The following is a 21,921-nucleotide window of genomic DNA, read 5'->3' on the forward strand; positions in this document are numbered from 1 at the left end:
ATGTGGGCGAGTGGAGAAGGTTTGACACAGTTGTGTTTGCGTGTGAGAGAATTAACCGAAGAACTCTAGAGGGATTTTCTGCAGCTGCGGAGCATCCACTCGTGAGCCTGCCAGCCCGTGCTCTGTGGGCCTCCAAGCCTGCCTCAGGGGCACCACCTCTGAGGTCTTTCACCATTGCCAATTCTGCCACAGAATCTGCCTAAACTTCTGCAAACCACTCAGGACCAAACAGATATGCTCTGGCAACGTAGCAGCCAATTTTATGAATTGTTTTAAAACATCTCTCTTCTGTTTTTGGCATTTCTGTGGAATTCATCAAATATAAGCACCAATTTGAGCCAACCGAGCATGTGGTTTTAAACCATGAAGGCCTGGGAACATCACACTGGCCTGAATTAGCCCGTCTAGTAGAGCTCTATGGCAATAACGCTCCAAGGCATCGGTTACGTCACAGCTACACTGGCCTGGGTGAGAAAGCGGGGCCCACAAGACCCTCTCCATTTACCAGTCAGATTGATATTTGCAGAGCTGAGAGGAAAGGCCTTGCACGCTAAGGACTTAAACCACTAAGAAAGGATGAGCTGGAGGGAGAGCAGGAAGAAAAATAGGGTTGCTGCTCGACTAAAGGACTGAAGTGCGTCTAGGTCATCCTAGACAAATCACTTCTTCATTCAACCTAAGCAGAACAGAAACAAGTTCCAGATGAACTAAAAAGGCAACAAAAGCACCATAAACTTTCTTTTCCTGCCAACGGATCTCTGGAGGGTCACAACTGTAATCATCCATCTCTAACCTCACCCCCGCAACTCCTTCAACCAAGCCACACATCCCTGTTCTCACTAAAATCATGCTGCTGGTCTCCAGAGCACAGCTACAGATCCACATTACCTGACCGTAGAGGGATTTGGTTAAAACAAATGGGCTTCTAGAAATGCCATACCTAGTCAGGAGGACTCACGGAATCAAGGAACTTCCCCTGCTGGGATTTGAAGGCCTATAAAGTAAGAGTTTGCTCAAGCTGTCATAACAAAGTACCACAGACTGGGTGGCTTAAACAACAGAAATCGATTTCCTCCCGGTTCTGGAGGCTGAAGGTGTCCCACGTTTGGTTTCTCCTGAGGCCTCTCTCGCTGACTTGCAGACGACCGCCTTCTGGCTGTGTCCTCACAAGGTCTCCCCTCTGTGCACACAGGCTCTCATGTCCCGTGGGTATCTCCCAGTTTCCTCTTCTTAAAATGATACTGTTCAGACTCGACTAGGGCCCACTCCCACAGCCCCATTTTAACTTAATCACCTCTCTCAAGGCCCTGTCTTCAAGGACCGTCACATTCTGAGGTGCTGGGCGTCACAGCTTCAACATACACATTTTCGGGGGACACAATTCAGCTCATAACACCTATCTTCCACAATTTAGTTTCAACACAGTTTTTCAGCCCCATCTTGCCCTGGTTGCCTACATTTCAGTCAGCCTCCCTATTTTCCTTTGATACCCTGTTAAATGTTACTTTCCCCTTTTGGACTGTGTTTTCTGCACTGAAATACTCTTAGAGAAGAAAGGCTTTAATGCCTAGGCATCAAAGGCAAAGCAAGATGAATCGCTGTCCCCGAAGCCTTTATGTTCTTTTCCTAAAAATCTTTTCCCCCTATTATTTGGTGAGTGACATTTCAGTTGGATTTTGTAGGCAACTAAAAGATTTGAGGTATTTTGGAAAGAGTCTTATTAAAAGAGAGTCACTTACATGACATCGGGCAGGGGGACAGCGAAGAGTCGATTTCCTGAGCACCTACTGTGTGCCAGGCATTGGATAGGTGCTTTATACACTCTCATTGAATATCCACAACAATGTGGTTGTTTTACACATGAAGGAAGCCAAGCTCAGAGAGCTTATTTAAGTTGGCCAAGGTCAAATGGCTGGGATTCCACTTCAAGTCCATCTGACTCCACACCTGTGCTTTTTCTGCAACATAATATGCTGCTCCTCTAAAAAGACTCAACAAAAGTTCATCTTTCTTCTTCTTATTTAGAAGTCAAAACTGCACACAGCAGAACTATTTCATCATCAACTATAAGATATATAGGAACCAGGTAAAATATGATACAAAAAATTATCCAGTGTCTAGAACTCATTGCAACAAACGAATTTTTCTGCAGGCTGGCTCCTACAAGAAATGACTTTACTTTGAATTTTTGTTTGTAATAGTTTGTTTGAATGTAATTTTTCATATTGATCTTAATTAGTTTATTAATTTTACATATCGGTATATTTATAAGATATGTTAAGTGTGGCTTTCTTTTTAAAAATCTATTAATTTTTAGAGGTTTCTGGTTCTGGTCAAAATAGAGTAACAGGGACTAGATTTATCTTCCTACATGAAACAACAAAAGAAGGAAGAAAGAAAGAAAGAAAAGGAAAGGAAAGAAACATGACAGATCTGAAGATTTGGGACACCAATGAGAAACAGTGATCCCTGAGAGACAGGAAACTAAAATTATGACCTCTATGACTACACCAGCCTCTGACTTGAGCAAGTTTTCAGGCTATGGTGCAGAGAGAAAGAACATAGGCAGAACCTGGCAAAATCCATGAGTTGAAGAGATGGGGCTGAGAGTGCAGGGGATCAAGGTAAAGAGAGTTCACAGGAAAGTAGAAAGCATTTAGGAGAGTACAGAGGGTTACCCTTGAGCAGGCAACAGAGTACTGATCAACGTGTGCTTGTGAGGAAAGCAGCCAAGATGGGGCAAAAAAATTAAAAAACAAAAAACAAATAAACAAAAAACCCCACAGAGGATTAGAGGTTACAGGCCTGGTGCTCACACAGGGCCAGGAATACTACCTATTCTCACCAGCCAGATGGGAAGACCTCATGACTCATGGGCACTGGGTAGAGTACTGAAGGGTCATCCCTTAGGAGTAGGGAATAATTCACCCCAGACTGCACACTACACCAGTCCTACCTAACAAGTCTTAAGAGCCAGATCTGAAAGGACTGAATTGTTTCCAAATAACTTACATGCATCCCCCCCGCAAACTCAGTAACATTTACAGGAATACAAAACTACCCAGCACTCAACAAGGTAAAGTGCACAATATCTGACATCCAATTAAAAAAAAAAAATCACCAGGCATACAAAGCAGGAAAATATGACCCATAATTAGACAAAAAAAAACCCCAAACCAAACCAAAACAAAAAAAGCAACCCCCCCCAGAAAAAAACAATCAAATGGGACCTAGAATTGACACAGATGTTAGAATTAGTAAAGAAGATATGAAGACAGTTATTATAACTGTATTCTCTATGTTCAAAAGGTTGAGATATAGAAGATTTTAAGGAGACCCAAACTAAATTTCTGGAGATGAAAACTACAGAGTGTGATACAAACATACACACACATGCAGACGCACGCACACACACACACACACACACACACTGGATGAGATTAACAGCAAATTAAACACTGCAGAAGAAATACTACTGAACTTGAAAAACTAGCAATAGAAACCATCCAAAATCAAACACAGAAAGAAAAATTACCAAAAAATTAACAGAGCATTAGAGAACGATAGAGTAACTTTAGGCAGCCTAATATGCATGTAATTGGAGTCCAGAAGGAGAGGAGGTGGCAGGCGAGGTGGAAAGAAATGGAAAAATATTAGAAGAAATAATGGCTGTAATTTTTCAAAATTAAAAAAAACTATAAACCCACAGATCCAAGAATCTCAGCAAACTCCAAGCATAAGAAACATGAAGAAAACTGCATGGAAGCACATCACAATCAAATTATCAAAAACAGTGATATAGAAAAAAATCTTAAAACTCAGCCAGAGCAAAAAGAGACATTATATATAAAGTAACAAAGATAAAGATGACAGTAGATTTCTTGCCAGAAACAATGTGAGAACGCAATGGTGCAAGATTTTTAACATACTCAAAACATCTTAGAATTTTAGACCAGGCAAAAAACATCTTTCAAAAAGGAAGGCAAAATAAAAACATTTCCAAACATGAAAGCTCAGAGAATTCATCGCCAGCAGAACCACATAATAAGCTACGTTAAAGGAAGGCCTCTCTGAGCAGGAAGAAAGTGATATCAGATGGAAATCTGTGTCTACACAAAGGAATGAGGAACACCAAAATGGCAACTGTATGGTTAATATATGTTTTAAGAATTTTTTATTATTTAAATCTCTGTAGAAGATAACTAACTGGTAATCAAATGTACTTCAATTAAAAAAAGATAACTGACTGGCAAACAAAAATAACAACAATGTAATGTGGGGTTCATAACTTATGTTAAAAAAACAGTAACAAGAGCAAAAAGGTCAAAAAGTGGAAAATGGAAGTAAGGCTTTATACTGTATGTGAAGAGGAATAATATCACTTGAAGGCAGGTTGTGATAAGTTGAAGATGGACATTATAAACCCCAAAGCAACCACTCAAGTTACAAATCAAAGAGCTATAGCTAATAAACCAACAAGGAAAATAACATAAAATCATCAGAATATTCAATTAATCAAAAGGAAGACAGGAAAAAGGAACAAAGACGGATAAGACAAATAGAAAACAAACAGCAAGACGGCCAATTTAACTTTTTTGTTTGTTTTCCTATAAAAAGATTTTTTATTCTACTTTTTAATTTTTTAATTAATTTTTATTGGAGTATAGCTGATTAACAATGTTGTGCTAGTTTCTGCTGTACAGCAAAGTGAATCGGTAATACATATACATATATACACTCTTTTTTTAGATTATTTTCCCATATAGGTCATTACAGAGTATTGACCCAAGTTCCCTGTGCTATGCAGTAGGTTCTTATTAGTTATCTATTTTATATATAGTAGTAAGATGACCAGCTTTACTGATATCAATAATCACATTAAATGTTAACGATCTAAACATTCCCAATTAAAAAGGATTGTCAGATTTGATAAAAAGGCAAGACCCAACTCTATACTGACTACGAGAATCAGACTGCAAATATAAAGACATAAATTGGTTAAAAGGAAAGGGACGGAAAAAGGCATATCATGCTAACATTAATAATTTTTTTAAAAACTGAAATGGTTAAATTAGTATCAAAGTAGACATCAGAAGAATATCACGTGTATTTATTTCACAAATACACTTTATACACCCGTGTTTAGTCTTCCCTATTTTCATAACTTCTTATGACAAAGGAGTCAATTAATTAAGAGGATATAAAAATCTGAAGTATTTATATACTTAATAACAGAACTTCAAAGTACATGAAGCAAAAACTGATCAAACTACAAGGAGAAATAGACACATCCACAATTATGGTTGGAGATTTTAATACCTCTCACTCAATAACTAACAGAACATATAGACAGGAATTCACTAAGGATACAGATGATTTGAACAGCACTATCAACCAACATGATCTAACTGCCATAGATGGAATGCTCCGTCCCACCCACAGGATGAGCATTCTTTTCAAGTACACATAAAACATATACCAAAATAAACCATATTCTGGGCCATTAAAGAGATATCAGTGAATTATTTAAAAGTCCTCATGTCATACAAACTATATTCTCCAGCAACCACAGAATTAAATTAAAACTCAATAATAGAAAGAACTGGAAAATCCTTATATTTGGAAACAAAATAACATACTTCTAAATAATACGAGTCAAAGGAGGAACCAAGGGGAAATTAGAAAGGATTTTAAACTGAAAGTGAAAACACACTAAACTAAAATTTGTGGGATGCTACTAAAAACCTTTTAATTTAAAAATAAACTATTGGTATAGAATTCATCTATATGCAAGCTAGAAAATTAGAAAATTCACAAAAGCAAAATTTTAAAAATTGTCCACCACCAAGAGATCATGGTTAACACTTTAATGAAGTTGTTCTCAGAATTGAGCTTGTATCACATTCACCCTAAGAGCTTGTTAAAACATATACTATGGGGGCGGGGCTCTACTCACAGACTTCCTCATCTGGGTGAGGACCTGAGAATCTGCACTGCTCAGGTGATGCTGATGCTGCTTGCTGACCTGGGGAGTGTGCTTTAAGACCCACTGCCTTCATGTATATCCCTTCCACATTTTTTTTTTGAAGAGTGATGTGCGTGGATATAAACATACATACACTTTTTAAAAACCCAAATGAGATCATATTGTTTATAACCTACTTTTTGCTTTTTAGTCAATGATTTCTATCTTTCTATTTTGTAAACTTTTCTTCTCACCAAATAATCACACTCTATTCAAATTCCTTCATGTGAATAAAGAATGTCCTTACTGGGATCTGTCAAAACTAACCTCCAATCCAGGACCATGCTTCATATCTGATTATGTCCATTAAGTCTCTCTTAATCTAGCCTCATCCCCTACACCACCACCACCATCCCCCGTTAAAAAAACAAAACCAAACAACGACAAAAAATTGACTGCTGAAGGAATGCATGAATAAAATTTGAACTGAAAAATTGAGGGTATGTTTTTATTCATTTACAAGGAAAGCTCTAAATAAAAAGGAATTAAAGATAGATCTATAAACCAAAGTATGAAATGAAATGTATAAAGAGTGCCATCTTTATGCATTAGTGCATTAAATTCATTAGGCAGTATCTGATATCCCAGATGTATGCAAAGGCAAGTTTTGGAATAAAACTAGAACTTAATATTATAATGCAATGCCTGGGGCTTCAGGGGGCCTTTGCCTCCAGGGAAATTTTAACCTTTGGGAACCTTTATTTTTTAAGAAGGGCTCAGCAATACACCTCAGGCATGGTACTTATAACACATCAATTACTCGGTTTTAACTAATTTAAAATCACTTGTTTAATTTGCATTAGCTTTGAAAAATTCAGTTCAAGGATTTCACGTGGGTATTCTGGTGACTTCATTGGATTTCCCCCCCTTTAATCTATAGTTTGCTCCTTCTGGTTTTTTGTTTTTTGTATCACCTTTTTTTTTTTAAATTTATTTATTTTTGGCTGCATTGGGTCTTTGTTGCTGCACGCGGACTTTCTCTAGTTGCGGGGAGCGGAGGTTACTCTTCGTTGCAGTGCGTGGGCTTCTCATTGCGGTGGCTTCTCTTGCTGTGGAGCACAGGCTCTAGGGCACACAGACTTCAGTAGTTGTGACACACGGGCTCAGTAGTTGTGGCTCACGGGCTCTAGAGCGCAGGCTCAGAAGTTGTGGCACACGGGCTCAGTTGCTCCGCGGCATGTGGGATCCTTCCGGACCAGGGCTCAAACCCGTGTCCCCTGCATTGGCAGGCGGATTCTCAACCACTGCACCACCAGGGAAGTCCCGCTCCTTCTGTTTTAATTTTTTTTCTCCCTTCTAAAACTGTCTAATTTAAAAGAACACACAGATGCTTAAAACTACTGAAAACAAACCTACAGCTTAGCGAATTATGAAATGGCAAACACCCTTGTATCCATTAACCAAGTCAAGAAACAGAACTCTGTCGGCCATCTTATCCTAAAACCAGCCCCCTCCCTCTAAAAGTAACCAGTACCTAGATTTTTACAGTAACCACGCACATTTCTGGATGTTTTATTTCACAAAGTGGTGCATCTTTTAGTCTTCCTTATTTTCAAAAATGTGATGTCCTTCAAGTATCTTTTCACCTATAGTTTCTTCCTCCATCCCTCTCTTTTCCTTATAGTTTATCTGAATAATTTCTGGGTCTGGATTTTGCAGACTGCACACTCATGGCGCCATTCAGCATGTTCTTCTATCCTCCTGACTGAGTACAATTTGGCAGCTGGATCCAACTGGTCCCTTGGGCAAGGCCCTACATGGTATGTTGGGAGGAACACACTTAAGTTTTTTGTTTTCTGGTATTTGTTTTCTAAATCATGACTGTGACACCTTTCTGTTACTCTTTTTTTTTTTTTTTTTTTTTTTTTTTTTTGCGGTACACGGGCCTCTCACTGCTGTGGCCTCTCCTGTTGCAGAGCACAGGCTCCGGACGCGCAGGCTCAGCGGCCATGGCTCACGGGCCCAGCCGCTCCGCGGCACGTGGGATCCTCCTGGACCGGGGCGCGAACCCGCGTCCCCTGCATCAGCAGGCGGACTCCCAACCACTGCGCCACCAGGGAAGCCCCTGTTACTCATTTTTATGTGAAAACTGTTTCCTAACCTTCTGAGAAGAAAGTATGGTTCATGGTAGCTTTCCTACCTTCCCAGAGCTTCCTCTTCTATTAATTTTGGGCAGTGTTAGAAAAACATGGTGGCTTGCTTTCCGAGATTTCCTGCCTCTGTTTCCCTCCCTTTCTCTATTATTCCTCTCTAGTGTCCTTACCTGGCTCAATTTCACTCCCATTCTCCATAGTTTCTCCTAAGTGGTGTCCTGTCCCAGAAGGTCAGTTACTGCTCACTGCAGCTGGACTGTTCCAGCACCATCAAGCCTCTCAGCTTCCACTGTTCTTCTCAAACGGTCCCCCTGGGATTTCTAGTGGCTCTCTGGGGGGTTCTCTTCTCCATTCCATCAGATGCCCTGCTGTTCCCTCTGTTGCCTCCTGTACAGACTCTGATAGCATGCAGACCTTGTGTCTGGCTGATGTTTTATCTCCGACTGCTTGTACTTTGGGATCTAGGGCTTACACTCTGACACCTAGTTTTACCATAAATGTTGTCCATGGGTTTTTGATGTTGTTAAGTAGCTGTTTTTATGTGGGTCTTGGGTTTGGGAAGATCCAAAAACTATGATTCCACTTCTACCTTCTCAAGACTGTCCATTTTAGAAACCTATTTCCAGGTTTTTGTTTTTTTTTTTTTTTTAGTTTATTCATTTATTTATTTACTTTTGCTGTGTTGGGTCTTCGTTTCTGTACGAGGGCTTTCTCTAGTTGTGGCAAGCGGGGGCCACTCTTCATCGCGGTGCGCGGACCTCTCACTATCGCGGCCTCTCTTTTTGCGGAGCACAGGCTCCAGACGCGCAGGCTCAGTAGTTGTGGCTCATGGGCCTAGTTGCTCCGCGGCATGTGGGATTCTCCCAGACCAGGGCTCGAACCCGTGTCCCCTGCATTAGCAGGCAGACTCTCAACCACTGCGCCACCAGGGAAGCCCCTCCAGGTATTTTTTAAACCAAATTGTTTTAAGATGTAGCCTTCATCAGTCACATACGGTGGAGCCAACAGGTTACGAGACAGCTGCCATTGAAAAGATGGTTTGTTACATATGGTTCCCAGGAGGAGGGGGGCATGCCACACCATGCAGGGCCATGCGGGGAAGCACCAGGGTCTGCCAGGAGGCAGAAAGGGTGAGGACAAAGCATGGGCCAGAGGCTTTACTGTGGTTTCCATGGGAAAAGACAAGGTAAGTCAGGGTAAGCAGCTTAGAATTGGCTAGCTTGAGTCATCTTAGTGGGCTCTGGGGTGTCAGGCCGTCTCTAGGTGTCTGACACTGGCCCTGGGATGATTAAGGCAGAGGAATTTTGTCTCCTGCAGTGTAAGAGCGAGATAGAAGAGGTGGTTCAGAGTACGGCCTCTGGATTGGTTCATTTCCATATGGGAGGTATGCTGGCAGGGGAACCATTTGCTATGTCTAAGAACTGGCTAGTCCTGGGAAGGGTAGTCTCTCCTCAGTCAACAAGGCCTCAAATGCTGAAGCATCAAGAACACAGAAAATAAGAAAATGCTGAAGGAAAAGATCAGTGGTTCTCAGGGGCTCAGAGGGGAGAGAGGTGTAGTGGGGATTTTCAGGGCAGTGAAACTATTCTTGTTGGTATTGTAATGGTGGATATATGTCATTATACATTTGTCAAAACTTACAGAATGGGGCTTCCCTGGTGGCGCAATGGTTGAGAGTCCGCCTGCCGATGCAGGGGACACGGTTCGTGCCCCGGTCTGGGAGGATCCCACATGCCGCGGAGCAGCTTGGCCCATGAGCCATGGCCGTTGAGCCTGCGTGTCCGGAGCCTGTGCTCCGCAACGGGAGAGGCCACAACAGTGAGAGGCCCACATACCGCAAAAAAAAAAAAAAAAAAAAAATTACCTAAAACTTACAGAATGTACAACACAAAGGAGGAACCCTAATTTGAACTTGGAACTGTAATGATAATGTATTCATACTAGCTCATCGATTGTAACACAGCGTCACAGTAATGGGTGACGTTAATAATAGGGGCACTGTGCCAGGGAGACAGCATAGGGGACCTCTCTTCTCTCTTTACTTTCTGCTCATTTTTTCTGTAAACCTAAAGCTGCTCTAAAAACCGAAGTCTATTAATTAAAAAACAAACTGACAACAAATGAAACCCCATATAGCTTCCTTCCAGCTTAAGAAATAGAATATTACCCATAGCTTTATTTTTCCAGCGAGTTGCCTTTCCCCAGACTCTCTGGGACCTGCCCTGTCACCGCAGCCGAACCATGTCCGGCCGAACCATGGGGCTGCTCTGTGTGGTGACCGGGCTGCTCCACCGCCCCACCTCTGCTGGCTTCCCGAACTTTCCTCTGTCCTTGGGCCTGCAGGGCTCTTCACCCTCCACACCTGGCATGTTCCACAAAGAGCCCCTTCTGGTCTCAGATGTCCACAGGCCCCCAGGAAGAAGCAAAGTCAGAAGCCTGCAACTAAGCATAGATGAAGGAGGCCTGTCTGACCCTAGAGGGGCTGGGAAACCACCAGTTAGCGATGTCTGTCATCCCAGGTAGGTGTAGGTTCTATGACCTCAAGGCCCCCAGAAAGCATGCCTGCTGCTATGGACTGAATTGTGTCCCTCAAATTCCTGTGTTGAAGCCTTGACCCCCTAATGTGACTGTATCTAGAGACAGGGTCCTTAGAAGGTAATTAAGGCTTAATGACATCATATGGATGGGGCCCTGATCTAACAGGACCGCAGCCTTATAAGAAGAGAAAGAGATCTCTGTCTCTCTCTGCTCTTTGAGACACAGTGAGAAGGTGGCCGTCTACAAGCCAGAAAAAGAATCCTCACCAGAATTTGATCACACTGATACCCTGATCTTGGACTCCAATACTGAAAGAAATGAAACATCTGTTGTTCAAGCCACCTACTCTATGGTATTTTGTTATGGCAGCCTAAGCTAAGACACCTGCCAAAGGTAAAACTTTTTTCCTGGTGTAAAGAAGATTACAAAATGAACGAAAAGATGCCAGTTTTCTTCCTGAGCTTTACCAGTATTTTAATTTAATTTAATTAATTTATTTATTTTTGGTTGCGTTGGGTCTTCGTTGCTGCACGTGAGCTTTCTCTAGCTGCGGTGAGCGGGGGCTACTCTTTGTTGCTGAGTGTGCGCTTCTCATTGCCGTGGCTTCTCTTGTTGCAGAGCACGGGCTCTAGGCACGTGGGCTTCAGTAGTTGTGGCACATGGGCTCAGCAGTTGTGGCTCGCAGGCTCTAGGGTGCAGGCTCAGTAGTTGTGGCGCACAGCTTAGTTGCTCCGTGGCATGTGGGATCTTCCCGGACCACAGATCGAACCCGTGTCCCCTGCATTGGCAGGTGGATTCTTAACCACTGCGCCATCAGGGAATTCCCTTTACCAGTATTTATTTATACAAAACCAGAATTGTTTATCAGATCACTGAGCATTGTAGCTTTCATGAAATATTGGCAGGCCAGCCTCACTGGTTTCCGAGCCAGAATGCAAGAAAAAAATACAGCAGATAGCTGACTGACTGCCATGCCGGGAAGCCTGCTGGGGTCAACACTGTAAAGTATCTGAATTAATCCTCATGATAACCTTGTAAAATAGTCATTTATTAATCCCAATTTTTTCAGATAAAGTACAAAATCAAAGAAGTTCAGAATCTACCCAGTTGCTAAATGAGAAAGCAAATGTTTAAACAGAGATTTACAGGCCATAACACAGAGCTGTTCCCACTCTCCCCAATAGGTCCACGAGATACATCTTACATATACAACCATCTCTGCTGGCCAGGTGTGCGCAGCTCTTTGAGATGGGGAGATGTGAGGAAAGGCAGCCCAGTGAAGCAGAGAGAACTTGCATCGCCTGAGACGGGTCTGTGTGTGACTCGTGGTCATAAACCTGGTTACGCAGTTCATACTGAATTTGCTCACTGTAAAACATGGATGATAAAGTACCTACCTCGGAGAAATGTTATAAAGCAGAGACTGGTAAACAAAGGCCTATGGGCCAAATCCAGCCTACGACCTGTTTTGCTATAGCGCAAAGAGCAAAGATGGGATTTTAAGTGGTTGCGGGAAAAAAAAATCAAAAGTAGCCATGGGCTTCCCTGGTGGCGCAGTGGTTGAGAGTCCACCTGCTGATGCAGGGGACACAGGTTCGTGCCCCGGTCCGGGAAGATCCCACATGCCGCGGAGCAGCTGGGCCCGTGAGCCATGGCCGCTGAGCCTGCGCGTCCGGAGCCTGTGCTGCGCAACGGGAGAGGCCACAGCAGTGAGAGGCCCGCGTACCGCCAAAAAAAAAAAAAAAAAAAAAAAAAAAATCAAAAGTAGCCATATATTTCATGACGTGTGAAAACTCTACGAAATTCAAATGTCCATGCCCATAACTAAAGTTTTACTGGAACGCAAGCACAATCATTTACGTTATCTATGGCTGCCTTGCACTGAAGCGGCAGAGCTGGGCAGTTGCAACAGAGACGGTATGGGCTGCAAAGCCTAACACGTTTACTCCCTGGCTCTCTCTGCCGACCCCTGATGTGAAGAACGAATGACGTGAAGTTAAGTTTATAGCCCAGTCCACGGAACACAGTAGAAGCCCAAGAACAGTGAGCTCCCTGCATCCACCCCAATGGCAACCCAACATCTCTCTGGCCTTTTACCAGTCTTCAGGCTCCAGGTACCCATTAGCTGGCATATTAAGTAAAGGGTCTTGATTCCTAAGATCAGTAATAGCGTCTCTGCCATGGGAAGGCAAATCAATGGGGAAAAAAAAAGCCAATTAAAAGACTTCTCTACTTCTGTGGGGCAATCCCACGGGGCAGCTGCCTGGACTCAAGGACAACACGTGCCCGACTTGCATGTAAACACAGCAATCAACTCTATTAATTGACGAGCCATGGGACAAGTCTAATTGAGGGTAGAGCACAATTGATTACTTACTAATTATCACTAGATTATTTCCAATCTTGAGAAACACATCTTAGACCAGGGAAAGCACTTATTCTCCCCTTAAGCTTTTTCAAACCCTTACTATGAAGAATGCTCTGACATGGGCTATTTATGTGATAGAAGTGATGAGAAAGGGGTGAAAGGCTGAGCTGCAGTGCGAGTTGCCTGAACTTACCACCCAGGGACAAAGGTCCACAACCCTGCATGCCGGGGACCCTGGGGGAACAACTAGCTTCCCGTGTATTACGTAGAGATAAATGGGCAAAACCAGTTGTGACAGCCCATGTCTGGGCATTTTGAGAGTAACCATGCTTCCTGCTGGTTTGTCAGATATGTGAGCAGCCTCCCAAAAGAAGCCTGGCAGAGATAATAATCACAACAGTAGTATTAAAAATAATAACGACAACACGCCCATGTTCATTGCAGCATTATTCACAACAAGCAAGGGGGAAGCAACCTAAATGTCCATCAACAGATGAGTGGGTAAGCAAAATGTGGTCTATCCACACAAAGCAGTATTATTCAGCCTTTCTTGGACTTCCCTGGTGGCGCAGTGGTTGAGAATCCGCCTGCCAGTGCAGGGGACACGGGTTCGAGCTCTGGTCCTGGAATATCCCACATGCCACGGAGCAACTAAGCCCGTGCGCCACAACTACTGAGCCTGCGCCCTAGAGTCCACGAGCCACAACTACTGAGCCCGCGTGCCACAACTACTGAAGCCCTCACACCTAGAGCCTGTGCTCCACAACAAGAGAAGCCACCGCAATGAGAAGCCCGCGCACCACAACGAACAGTAGCCCCCGATCGCCACAACTAGAGGAAGACGGAGCGTGGCAACAAAAGAGCCAATGCAGCCATAAATACATAAATAAGGGCTTCCCTGGTGGCGCAGTGGTTGAGAATCTGCCTGCTGGTGCGGGGGACACAGGTTCGAGCCCTGGTATGGGAAGATCCCACGTGCCGCGGAGCGGCTGGGCCCGTGAGCCACAACTGCTGAGCCTGCACGTCTGGAGCCTGTGCTCCGCAACGGGAGAGGCCGCAATAGTGGGAGGCCCGCGCACCGCGATGAAGAGTGGCCCCCGCTTGCCACAACTGGAGAAGGCCCTCACGCAGAAACGAAGACCCAACACAGACAAGAATAAATAAAATTTAAAAAAATATATAAATAAATATTAAAAGAAAAAAAAAGGACATTCTGACACATGCTCCAACACGGATGGACCTTGAGGACATTACACTAAGTGAAATAAGCCAGACCCAAAACAACAAATAATGCATGATGCCACTTATATGAGGTATCCAAAGTGGTCGAACTCATAGAAACAGAAAGCAGAATGGTAGTTACCGGGGGCTGGGGAGGAGGAAAGGCAGCTGTTGTTTAATGGGTATGGAGTTTCAGTTTTACATGAGGAAAATGTTCTAGAGGCCTACTGCACGACAATGAATATAGCTAACACCACTGTACTACTGTAGACTTACTTGAAAATGGCTAAGATGATACATTTCATGTTATCTGTGTTTGACCACAAAAAACTGTAATGATGAAAATGATGATATAGTTTCCATAACTAATACTTTCTGAACACTGCATACATAGTTCCCAGACCCTGGGCTACATGCTGACCGATACCGTGTGTGATCGTTTCAAAAACCCCACGAGATGGGCACTATCGGCCCCATTTTACCTTCAGGCAAAGTGAGGCACTGGAAGGCCAGCAACCTGCCCCAGTCACCCCGCTGCTAAGAGTCAAAGCAGGGGTTTGGGGGCTGGCAGTCCAACCCACCACTATGATACAACAGCCAGCTAGGAAGTCAGCACTGACAGAATCTGGGAAGGAGACAAAAACCCTACGATGTAAATCTTAAATCTTCAAGCAAGTCTATCTGAGAGCAGAGGTGAATGCAGCTGGTGTTTACTAGTTGCACACGTGAATCTCCCTCAGCTCATCCCGTCAAGACCCATCCTTGGCTCTTCCAGAACAGATTCCATCAGCCAGCCTCTGGGTGCTTTTTGGTCATTATTTCTGTTCCTGTGTGCTTTTATTTCACTGCATTTTGGGGGTGAACTTTTATTGAAGATATGTGTGTGTGTGTGTACACATATTACAAGTGTACGTGTTACAAGTGTATGGCTCACTGAATTTTTACAAACTGATTGCACCCATAGAACAAGCACTGAGATCAAGAAAAAGAACATGGCCAGGACTCCAGAAGCCGTCCTTGTACCCATTTGCACCATCCTATCTAATACCACAGATCAATTTTGTTAAAACAACCTATTTTTAAAATTACATGAAATTAGCTTTCAGGTTGCGATTCGAAACTGACATAGAGCAAAATATAGGGACAGGGTCAGAGCAGGATGGTGACTGAGAGCATTTAGAAAGATCTGAACTTGGATCCTGGATCTATCACTGCTCAGCTGTCTGCCCTGTTGAAAATGACTTACTCTTTTTTTTTTTTTTTAAGAGGTAAATAGACTTTTTGAAGATGTTGGGGGTAGGAGTTTATTAATTAATTTATTTATTTTTGCTGTGTTGGGTCTTCGTTTCTGCACGAGGGCTTTCTCTAGTTGTGGCGAGCGGGGGCCACTCCTCATCGCAGTGCGCGGGCCTCTCACTATAGCGGCCTCTCTTGTTGCGGAGCACAGGCTCCAGACGCGCAGGCTCAGTAGTTGTGGCTCACGGGCCCAGCTGCTCCGCGGCATGTGGGATCCTCCCAGAGCAGGGCTCGAACCCGTGTCCCCTGCATTAGCAGGCAGATTCTCAACCACTGCACCACGAGGGAAGCCCCGAAATGACTTACTCTTTAAGCTAAGGCTTCTTTATCAGAAAAAGGAGGTATAATGGGCTAGAATAAATGAACCGGAATAAACGAAATAGTACACATAAACCTATTATGATGCCTTGAACAGAGCTATTACTTCCTAGAGCACGTGTTGGCAAACTACAGCTTCCTATTTTATAAATAAAGTTTTACTGGGACACATCCATGCCGATTCATTTACACTACAAGGGTAGAAGTGAATAGCCGGAGTAGAGACTCTCTGGCATGCAAAGTCTATTCTAGTATCCACTATCTGGCCCTTGACAGAAGTTTGCTGATCCCTGCTTTAGAATATGGGCCATGTTTGCTGTTGTGTCCACTGGAACTAGAGCGCCCTGGTGCGTGGTGAGCGCTCAGGTAGTGGCCTTTATTTGTAACAATATCTACTTCTTTTAGTTATCATTAATGGGCTTAGGGAATTTTGCAGTTGAACACATTCCTAAACAATGTGATAAGGAAACGGTGAAATCACAAAAATCAAGCCTGATAAAGCTTGAAACAAGTCAGCCCTGGAGGTATCCTGAAAGATTAATAGGTCTGTAAACCCTAGCAAAAGAGAAGCACCCAAGGTCAACACAAGAGGCACTGAACTTGAGGTCAGAAGAATGTGGTTAGAATCCTAGCTCTGCCATTAGCTAATTGGTTGACCCAGATACGGAACCATTCTCCGTCTTGGTACCCTCACCACTGCTAATTTACAGTTGAGGAAAGAAACTCCAGCAGGATCGGAAGGGGACAAGACTGCAGTCAGGAAAGCCGCTGGGACCCTGAGTTATGCAGGCAGCAGTTGCTAGAAATAATGAGAGAACAAATCTTCAAGTGTCTTGAGAATCATTATTTTGACATAAAACAAGTTTATGAAACAATGTTGCACTGACCTTGCTACACTGTATGATAATTTCTGTTTCCCTATCAACCTTCCTAAGCAGGCTCGGCTAATGACTGGAAACAGTAACGGTTACTTGCTAGCTGTCCCTTCGTATCAGGTGTCTTCTACGGTATGAAGTGCGATGCAGGACGCAGCACTGACACAAAATAATCGTTAGGTGCATAAATGAATGTGGAATTCGATGTGGCCCGTCTGCGGTCGTCTGCCACATCAGAACGAGGACGGGGAGTCACGGCAGCTTCGAGTTAATATAAGCACTAGAAAACGGCAGTGCTTAGAGGTTAGACGTATGTCTCGAAAACACAATTTGTGCACGTCTTTAGGTGCATGCTCAGTTCCCGCCAGCCATTCCCAGATTCTACCTCAGTCCCAGCCAGCACCATCTCCAGCCCGATACCATGAACCCCGAACAGCTCTCCTGACTCTTGTCCGATTCCAATCTGGCTACAGTTGTCTTTCTAAGCCATAAATCAGACCATATCACACTTTATGTTTTATTCATTTCATTATTTAGTTATTTATTTTTGGCCGTGCCTTGCACGCGGCTTGTGGGAGCTTAGCTCCCCAACCAGGGCTTGAACCTAGGTCCACGGCAGTGAAAGCCCATGTCCTAACCACTGGGCCGCCAGGGAATCCCCCCACACTCCCTTTAAAATGCATTACCAGCTTCCTAAACACATCAGCTCGGTACAGAACTGTGCTGTCCCATACAAGGGCCACTAGCTACACGTGACCACTGAGCACTTGAAATACAGCTGGTCTGGCTGTGAGTGTCACATACATATCAGATTCAAAGACTTAGCAGGAAAAAAGTGTAAAATCTGTTATTTGTAGGTTTTGAGACTGATCACATGTTGAAATGATAATGATTTTAGATGTGTTAAATCAAATTAAACAAGCTATTAAATTAATTTCACTTTTCAAACACTTTTTGAACATAACTGCTGGAAAACTTGAAATTGAGTGAGTGGTTCATCTTCTGTTTCTACTAGATAGCGACGGGGCAGAAAGCCCTTCCAGATAGACCTGGCTCCGGTTCTCTCTCTCACCTCCACCAGCAGAGCCCTGTTCCCTCACCTCTAAACTTCAGCCTTCTCTGCAGGTTTCTGAATAGCCCACTTGCTGTCTGGTCTTTGGGCATCTGGTGCCCCCTCTCCCTGGAACATTCTACCAGGTCAACTCCTCCTGGCCTCACAGGACTCTGTTTCACAGTATCTGTGAAGGATTTCCTGAACACAAATGCTGTTTGTTTCTCGACTGCCCAACGCCCCCGGGCTCCAGTGGACCACCTGCCACATGTCCTGAACTGGCCACTGACTCAGTCTGATGCCCCACCTGGATTATACATTCTCTCCATCTCACTCCTGTTGGATCCCCAGTGCAGGGGCCAGCAAAAGTTCCAGGCACTCAGTGTGCACGGAACAGAGATGCCGTCCATGAACTTACACCCTAACAGGGTGTCTCATAAGAGGTAGACTAGGATACAGCCTTAAGAAAGTGCCATCGGCCAAAAGAGAAAAAAGAACAGTGCTCTATGATCTAAATTTGGGGTTCAAATCAGTGAAACCTTTTTAAAGAACAACATGACATATTTAGCAAACTTTAAGATGCTCAAACCCACGGATGATGCAACCTCCGTGCCTGTGGATCTGAACTACTGAGAGAAACCCTTGACCATGAATGCAAACATGAACGTATCAGTATGTTCACTGGAGCACCATTTGTAAAAGCAAATGATTCGGTACAACCTAAGTATCCCACCCTTTACAGCCAGGGTTGTAAGTTATGGCACATCCATTCAGCAGAACAGCATGAAACTGTGAAAAGGCAGGAAGTGGAGTCTATGCGCTGCAGAGGAAAGATGTCCAGGATATATGAACGGTGTGTGGGTGGAGTATAGGGCATTGTGTATTGTTTCCTCACATTATCGTATTTCCAAAATATGTGTTTGTTGAAACACGACATTGTTAACTATACCCTAATATAAAATTTAAAAATAGGGCTTCCCTGGTGGTGCAGTGGTTGAGAGTCCGCCTGCCGATGCAGGGGACGTGGGTTCGTGCCCCGGTCCAGGAGGATCCCACATGCCGCAGAGCGGCTGGGCCCGTGAGCCATGGCTGCTGAGCCTGTGCGTCCGGAGCCTGTGCTCCGCAACGGGAGAGGCCACAACAGTGAGAGGCCCACGTACCGCAAAAAAATAAATAAATAAATAAATAAATAATAAAATAAATGCAACTAACACAACATTGTCAATCAACTATACCCCAGTATAAAAGAAATTACGTGTGTGTACACATATACACAGACTCTTATCAGAAGGATACACAAGACACTGGTGATGGTGGTTCTTAGAGGCAGAGGTGGAGGGAGATGGTGGGGGAGACAGCCTGTACTGTGTATTCCCTTGGAACTTGCTAATCATATGCACACATTACTTTCAAAAACAGATTATCAAGGGCTTTCTGGGTACCTTTTCTGTTGTACATTTCCGTATGGCCAAGGAAGGTCCCAATTATTTCCCTCCCCCAAGTCGAACAGACGGTAAAACAGCAACATCCCATGGACGTCACCTACCGTGATCTTCTTGTGGTCGGGAAACTCGAGGCCAAAATAGTCTCCTTCCACGAGGTTCAGGTGGCTGCACACGGCATCCAGCAGCACTTTCCCGGGGGCTCTTTGCTGGGAACAGAAACAGCGGGAGTTACGCCCTGAGACAGGCAGCTATGGACGCAAACCGCGGCTCCCACTACAGGAAGCTTCTTCATGCCCGAGTCTGTAACAGCTCGCCACCAAGCACCGCCACTACACCCTGGTCACCGGCCCCGTGCCCACCACCGATTCCCTTCTCCTGCTGCCCTCACACTTAGGTGCTGACCTCTGCCATCTTCTCCCTACCCCAATGCCAGGCACTACCCCCCTTAAAAATAACAGGCAAATACCATATGATATCACTTATATGTGGAATCTAAAATATGAGACAAATGAACTTATCTGTGAAACAGACTCACAGACATAGAGAGCAAACCTGTGGTTGCCGGGGGGAGGGGGGAGGAGTGATGGATGGGAGCTTGGGGTTAGCAGATGCAGACTCATACACAGAATGGATAAACGACAAGGTCCTACTGCATCGCACCGGGAACCATAGTACCCTGTGATCAATCAGAGTGGAAAAGAATATGAAAAAGAATGTATATATATGTACAACTGAATCTCTTTGCTGTACAGCAGAAACTAGCACACCACTGTAAATACTTAATAAATTACAGAAATAATAGACTATTTTTTAGAGTAGCTTTCAGTTTACAGAAAATTGAGCAGGAAGTCCGTGGGGAGAGTTCTCAGGCTCCTCTCCCTACCACAGCCAGCGCCCCACTTACTAACATCCTGGATTAGTCTGGTACATTTGTTACAATTGTTGAGCCAATACTGATACATCATCACCACCCAAAGTCCGTAGTTTACACTGGGATTCACTCTTTGTGCTGTATCGTTCTACGGATTTCAACAAATGCATACTATCACAGAGCCCCCATACCCGGATCACACAGGAGAATTTCACCAGCCTCAACATCCCCTGTGCTCCCTTTGTCCACGTTCACCACCCCCCAACTCCTGGCAATCACTGATCTTTTTATTGTCTCTCTAGTTTTGCCTCTTCTAGAATGTCATATAGTTGGAATCATAGAGAATGTAGCCTTTTCAGATTGGCTTATTTCACTTAGCAGTATGCATTTAAGTTTCCTCTATTCTTCTTATTGATGAATAATATGCCACTGTGTGGAAGGACCACAGTTTGTTTACCCATTCATTTGTTGAAGGACATCTCGGTTGCCCAAGTTTGGGCAATTGTGAATAAAGCTGCTATTAATATTTGTGTGCATTTCTGTGACTTTTCAGCTCGTGATCCCACGCCCTCTTTGTGGCAGTTGAAAGCCTGTCCCTGTCCTCTTGCTTCCCCTCCGCCAAATGTGGCAGAATGTACGCTTTCTTCTCTAGACGTTGCATAGACTCTCATCCAGACTTCATAGGAACTGAGGGTAAAGGCCGTAGGTTACTTAGTTATTTTTTTAGGCCATAGGTTATTAATCGTCTTACCCACGATGCCTAAATGCCAACCAGTCTTGTTGAAAAGAATGAATGAACAAATGATTACAATTACTCATTCTATTGTATTCTCTGTAGTTAAACATCTATGAGTCTGTCTCCCCACTGAAACTCTGGGCTACCTGTTCACCTTTCTATTCCTATTGGCTAGCGCAGTCCCTGGCACTCCCTCGGTGTCTGCTGAAATCAATACTATACATGTATTTTCTATACCCTGAATCTATAAAACCAGTAACTGGAGACAACACTGCCTTGAAACATTTTTCTTGCAGTGTTTGATCTGTGTGGTGAAACTGGATCCATTTTGCAAGTGGGTCGTTAGGAATCTACCGGATAGTGAAGAGAAACCAAGGCATATGATTCTAAGCTCTTTAGGGTAGAAAGTGGGTTCATATATATCATCTTCCCTTTCTACCCTAAAGAGCTTAGAATCATATGCCTTGGTTTCTCTTCACTATCCGGTAGATTCCTAACGACCCACTTGCAAAATGGATCCAGTTTCACCACACAGATCAAACACTGCAAGAAAAATGTTTCAAGGCAGTGTTGTCTCCAGTTACTGGTCTTATACTTTCACTTCCCCTCTGCTAACAGCAGAGCAATTTGGGACCCGATTAGTAACCCAGGAGACTAATTGACAGTAGCAGTCAGAGCCTGACAAGTACAATGACGGGCACATCCATTAGGCCACCCAACAGCGTGACCTGAGGGGCCAGCAAAGATGCTTCCGTGTCCAGCGATAAAGCATCTTTCTTTTCTTTTTTTTTAAACAGACACCACTTTATGCTCCCACATTCCTCATGGTTGAAATCCAGAAGATATTCCCAGTTATCTAAGGGCATGCAGTAGCCTCCATGGATAATCCCAAACTCACCAGGCTCTAGACTTTGAATGCCTGGTCCAAGGGTCACCAGGAGACTCGTTTCGCTCGCCCTGATGGCAGGACTAACATGGAATGGTGTGTAAACCCCGTCCTTGTCTGTCCAACGTATCCCCCCCACTACACCCCAGCACACACACCCCTGCGTTTATCCAGTGTTAACAGCTGAACGGATTACTG

At 44.0% G+C, this 21,921-nt stretch overlaps 1 protein-coding gene across 1 annotated transcript in view; it reads right to left on the minus strand.

Annotated features, from left to right (window-relative positions):
- FARP1 (FERM, ARH/RhoGEF and pleckstrin domain protein 1) overlaps positions 1-21,921 on the minus strand; it is a 295,645-nt gene that overhangs the window by 89,544 nt on the left and 184,180 nt on the right. The window contains exon 3 of the mRNA XM_079721658.1: positions 19,332-19,436. Coding sequence (XP_079577784.1) covers positions 19,332-19,436 — 105 coding nt within the window. The remainder of the gene's footprint in view (positions 1-19,331; positions 19,437-21,921) is intronic.

Source organism: Hyperoodon ampullatus, assembly GCF_949752795.1.
Source record: "Hyperoodon ampullatus genome assembly, chromosome: 16".
Classification (NCBI taxonomy): Eukaryota; Metazoa; Chordata; class Mammalia; order Artiodactyla; family Ziphiidae; genus Hyperoodon; species Hyperoodon ampullatus.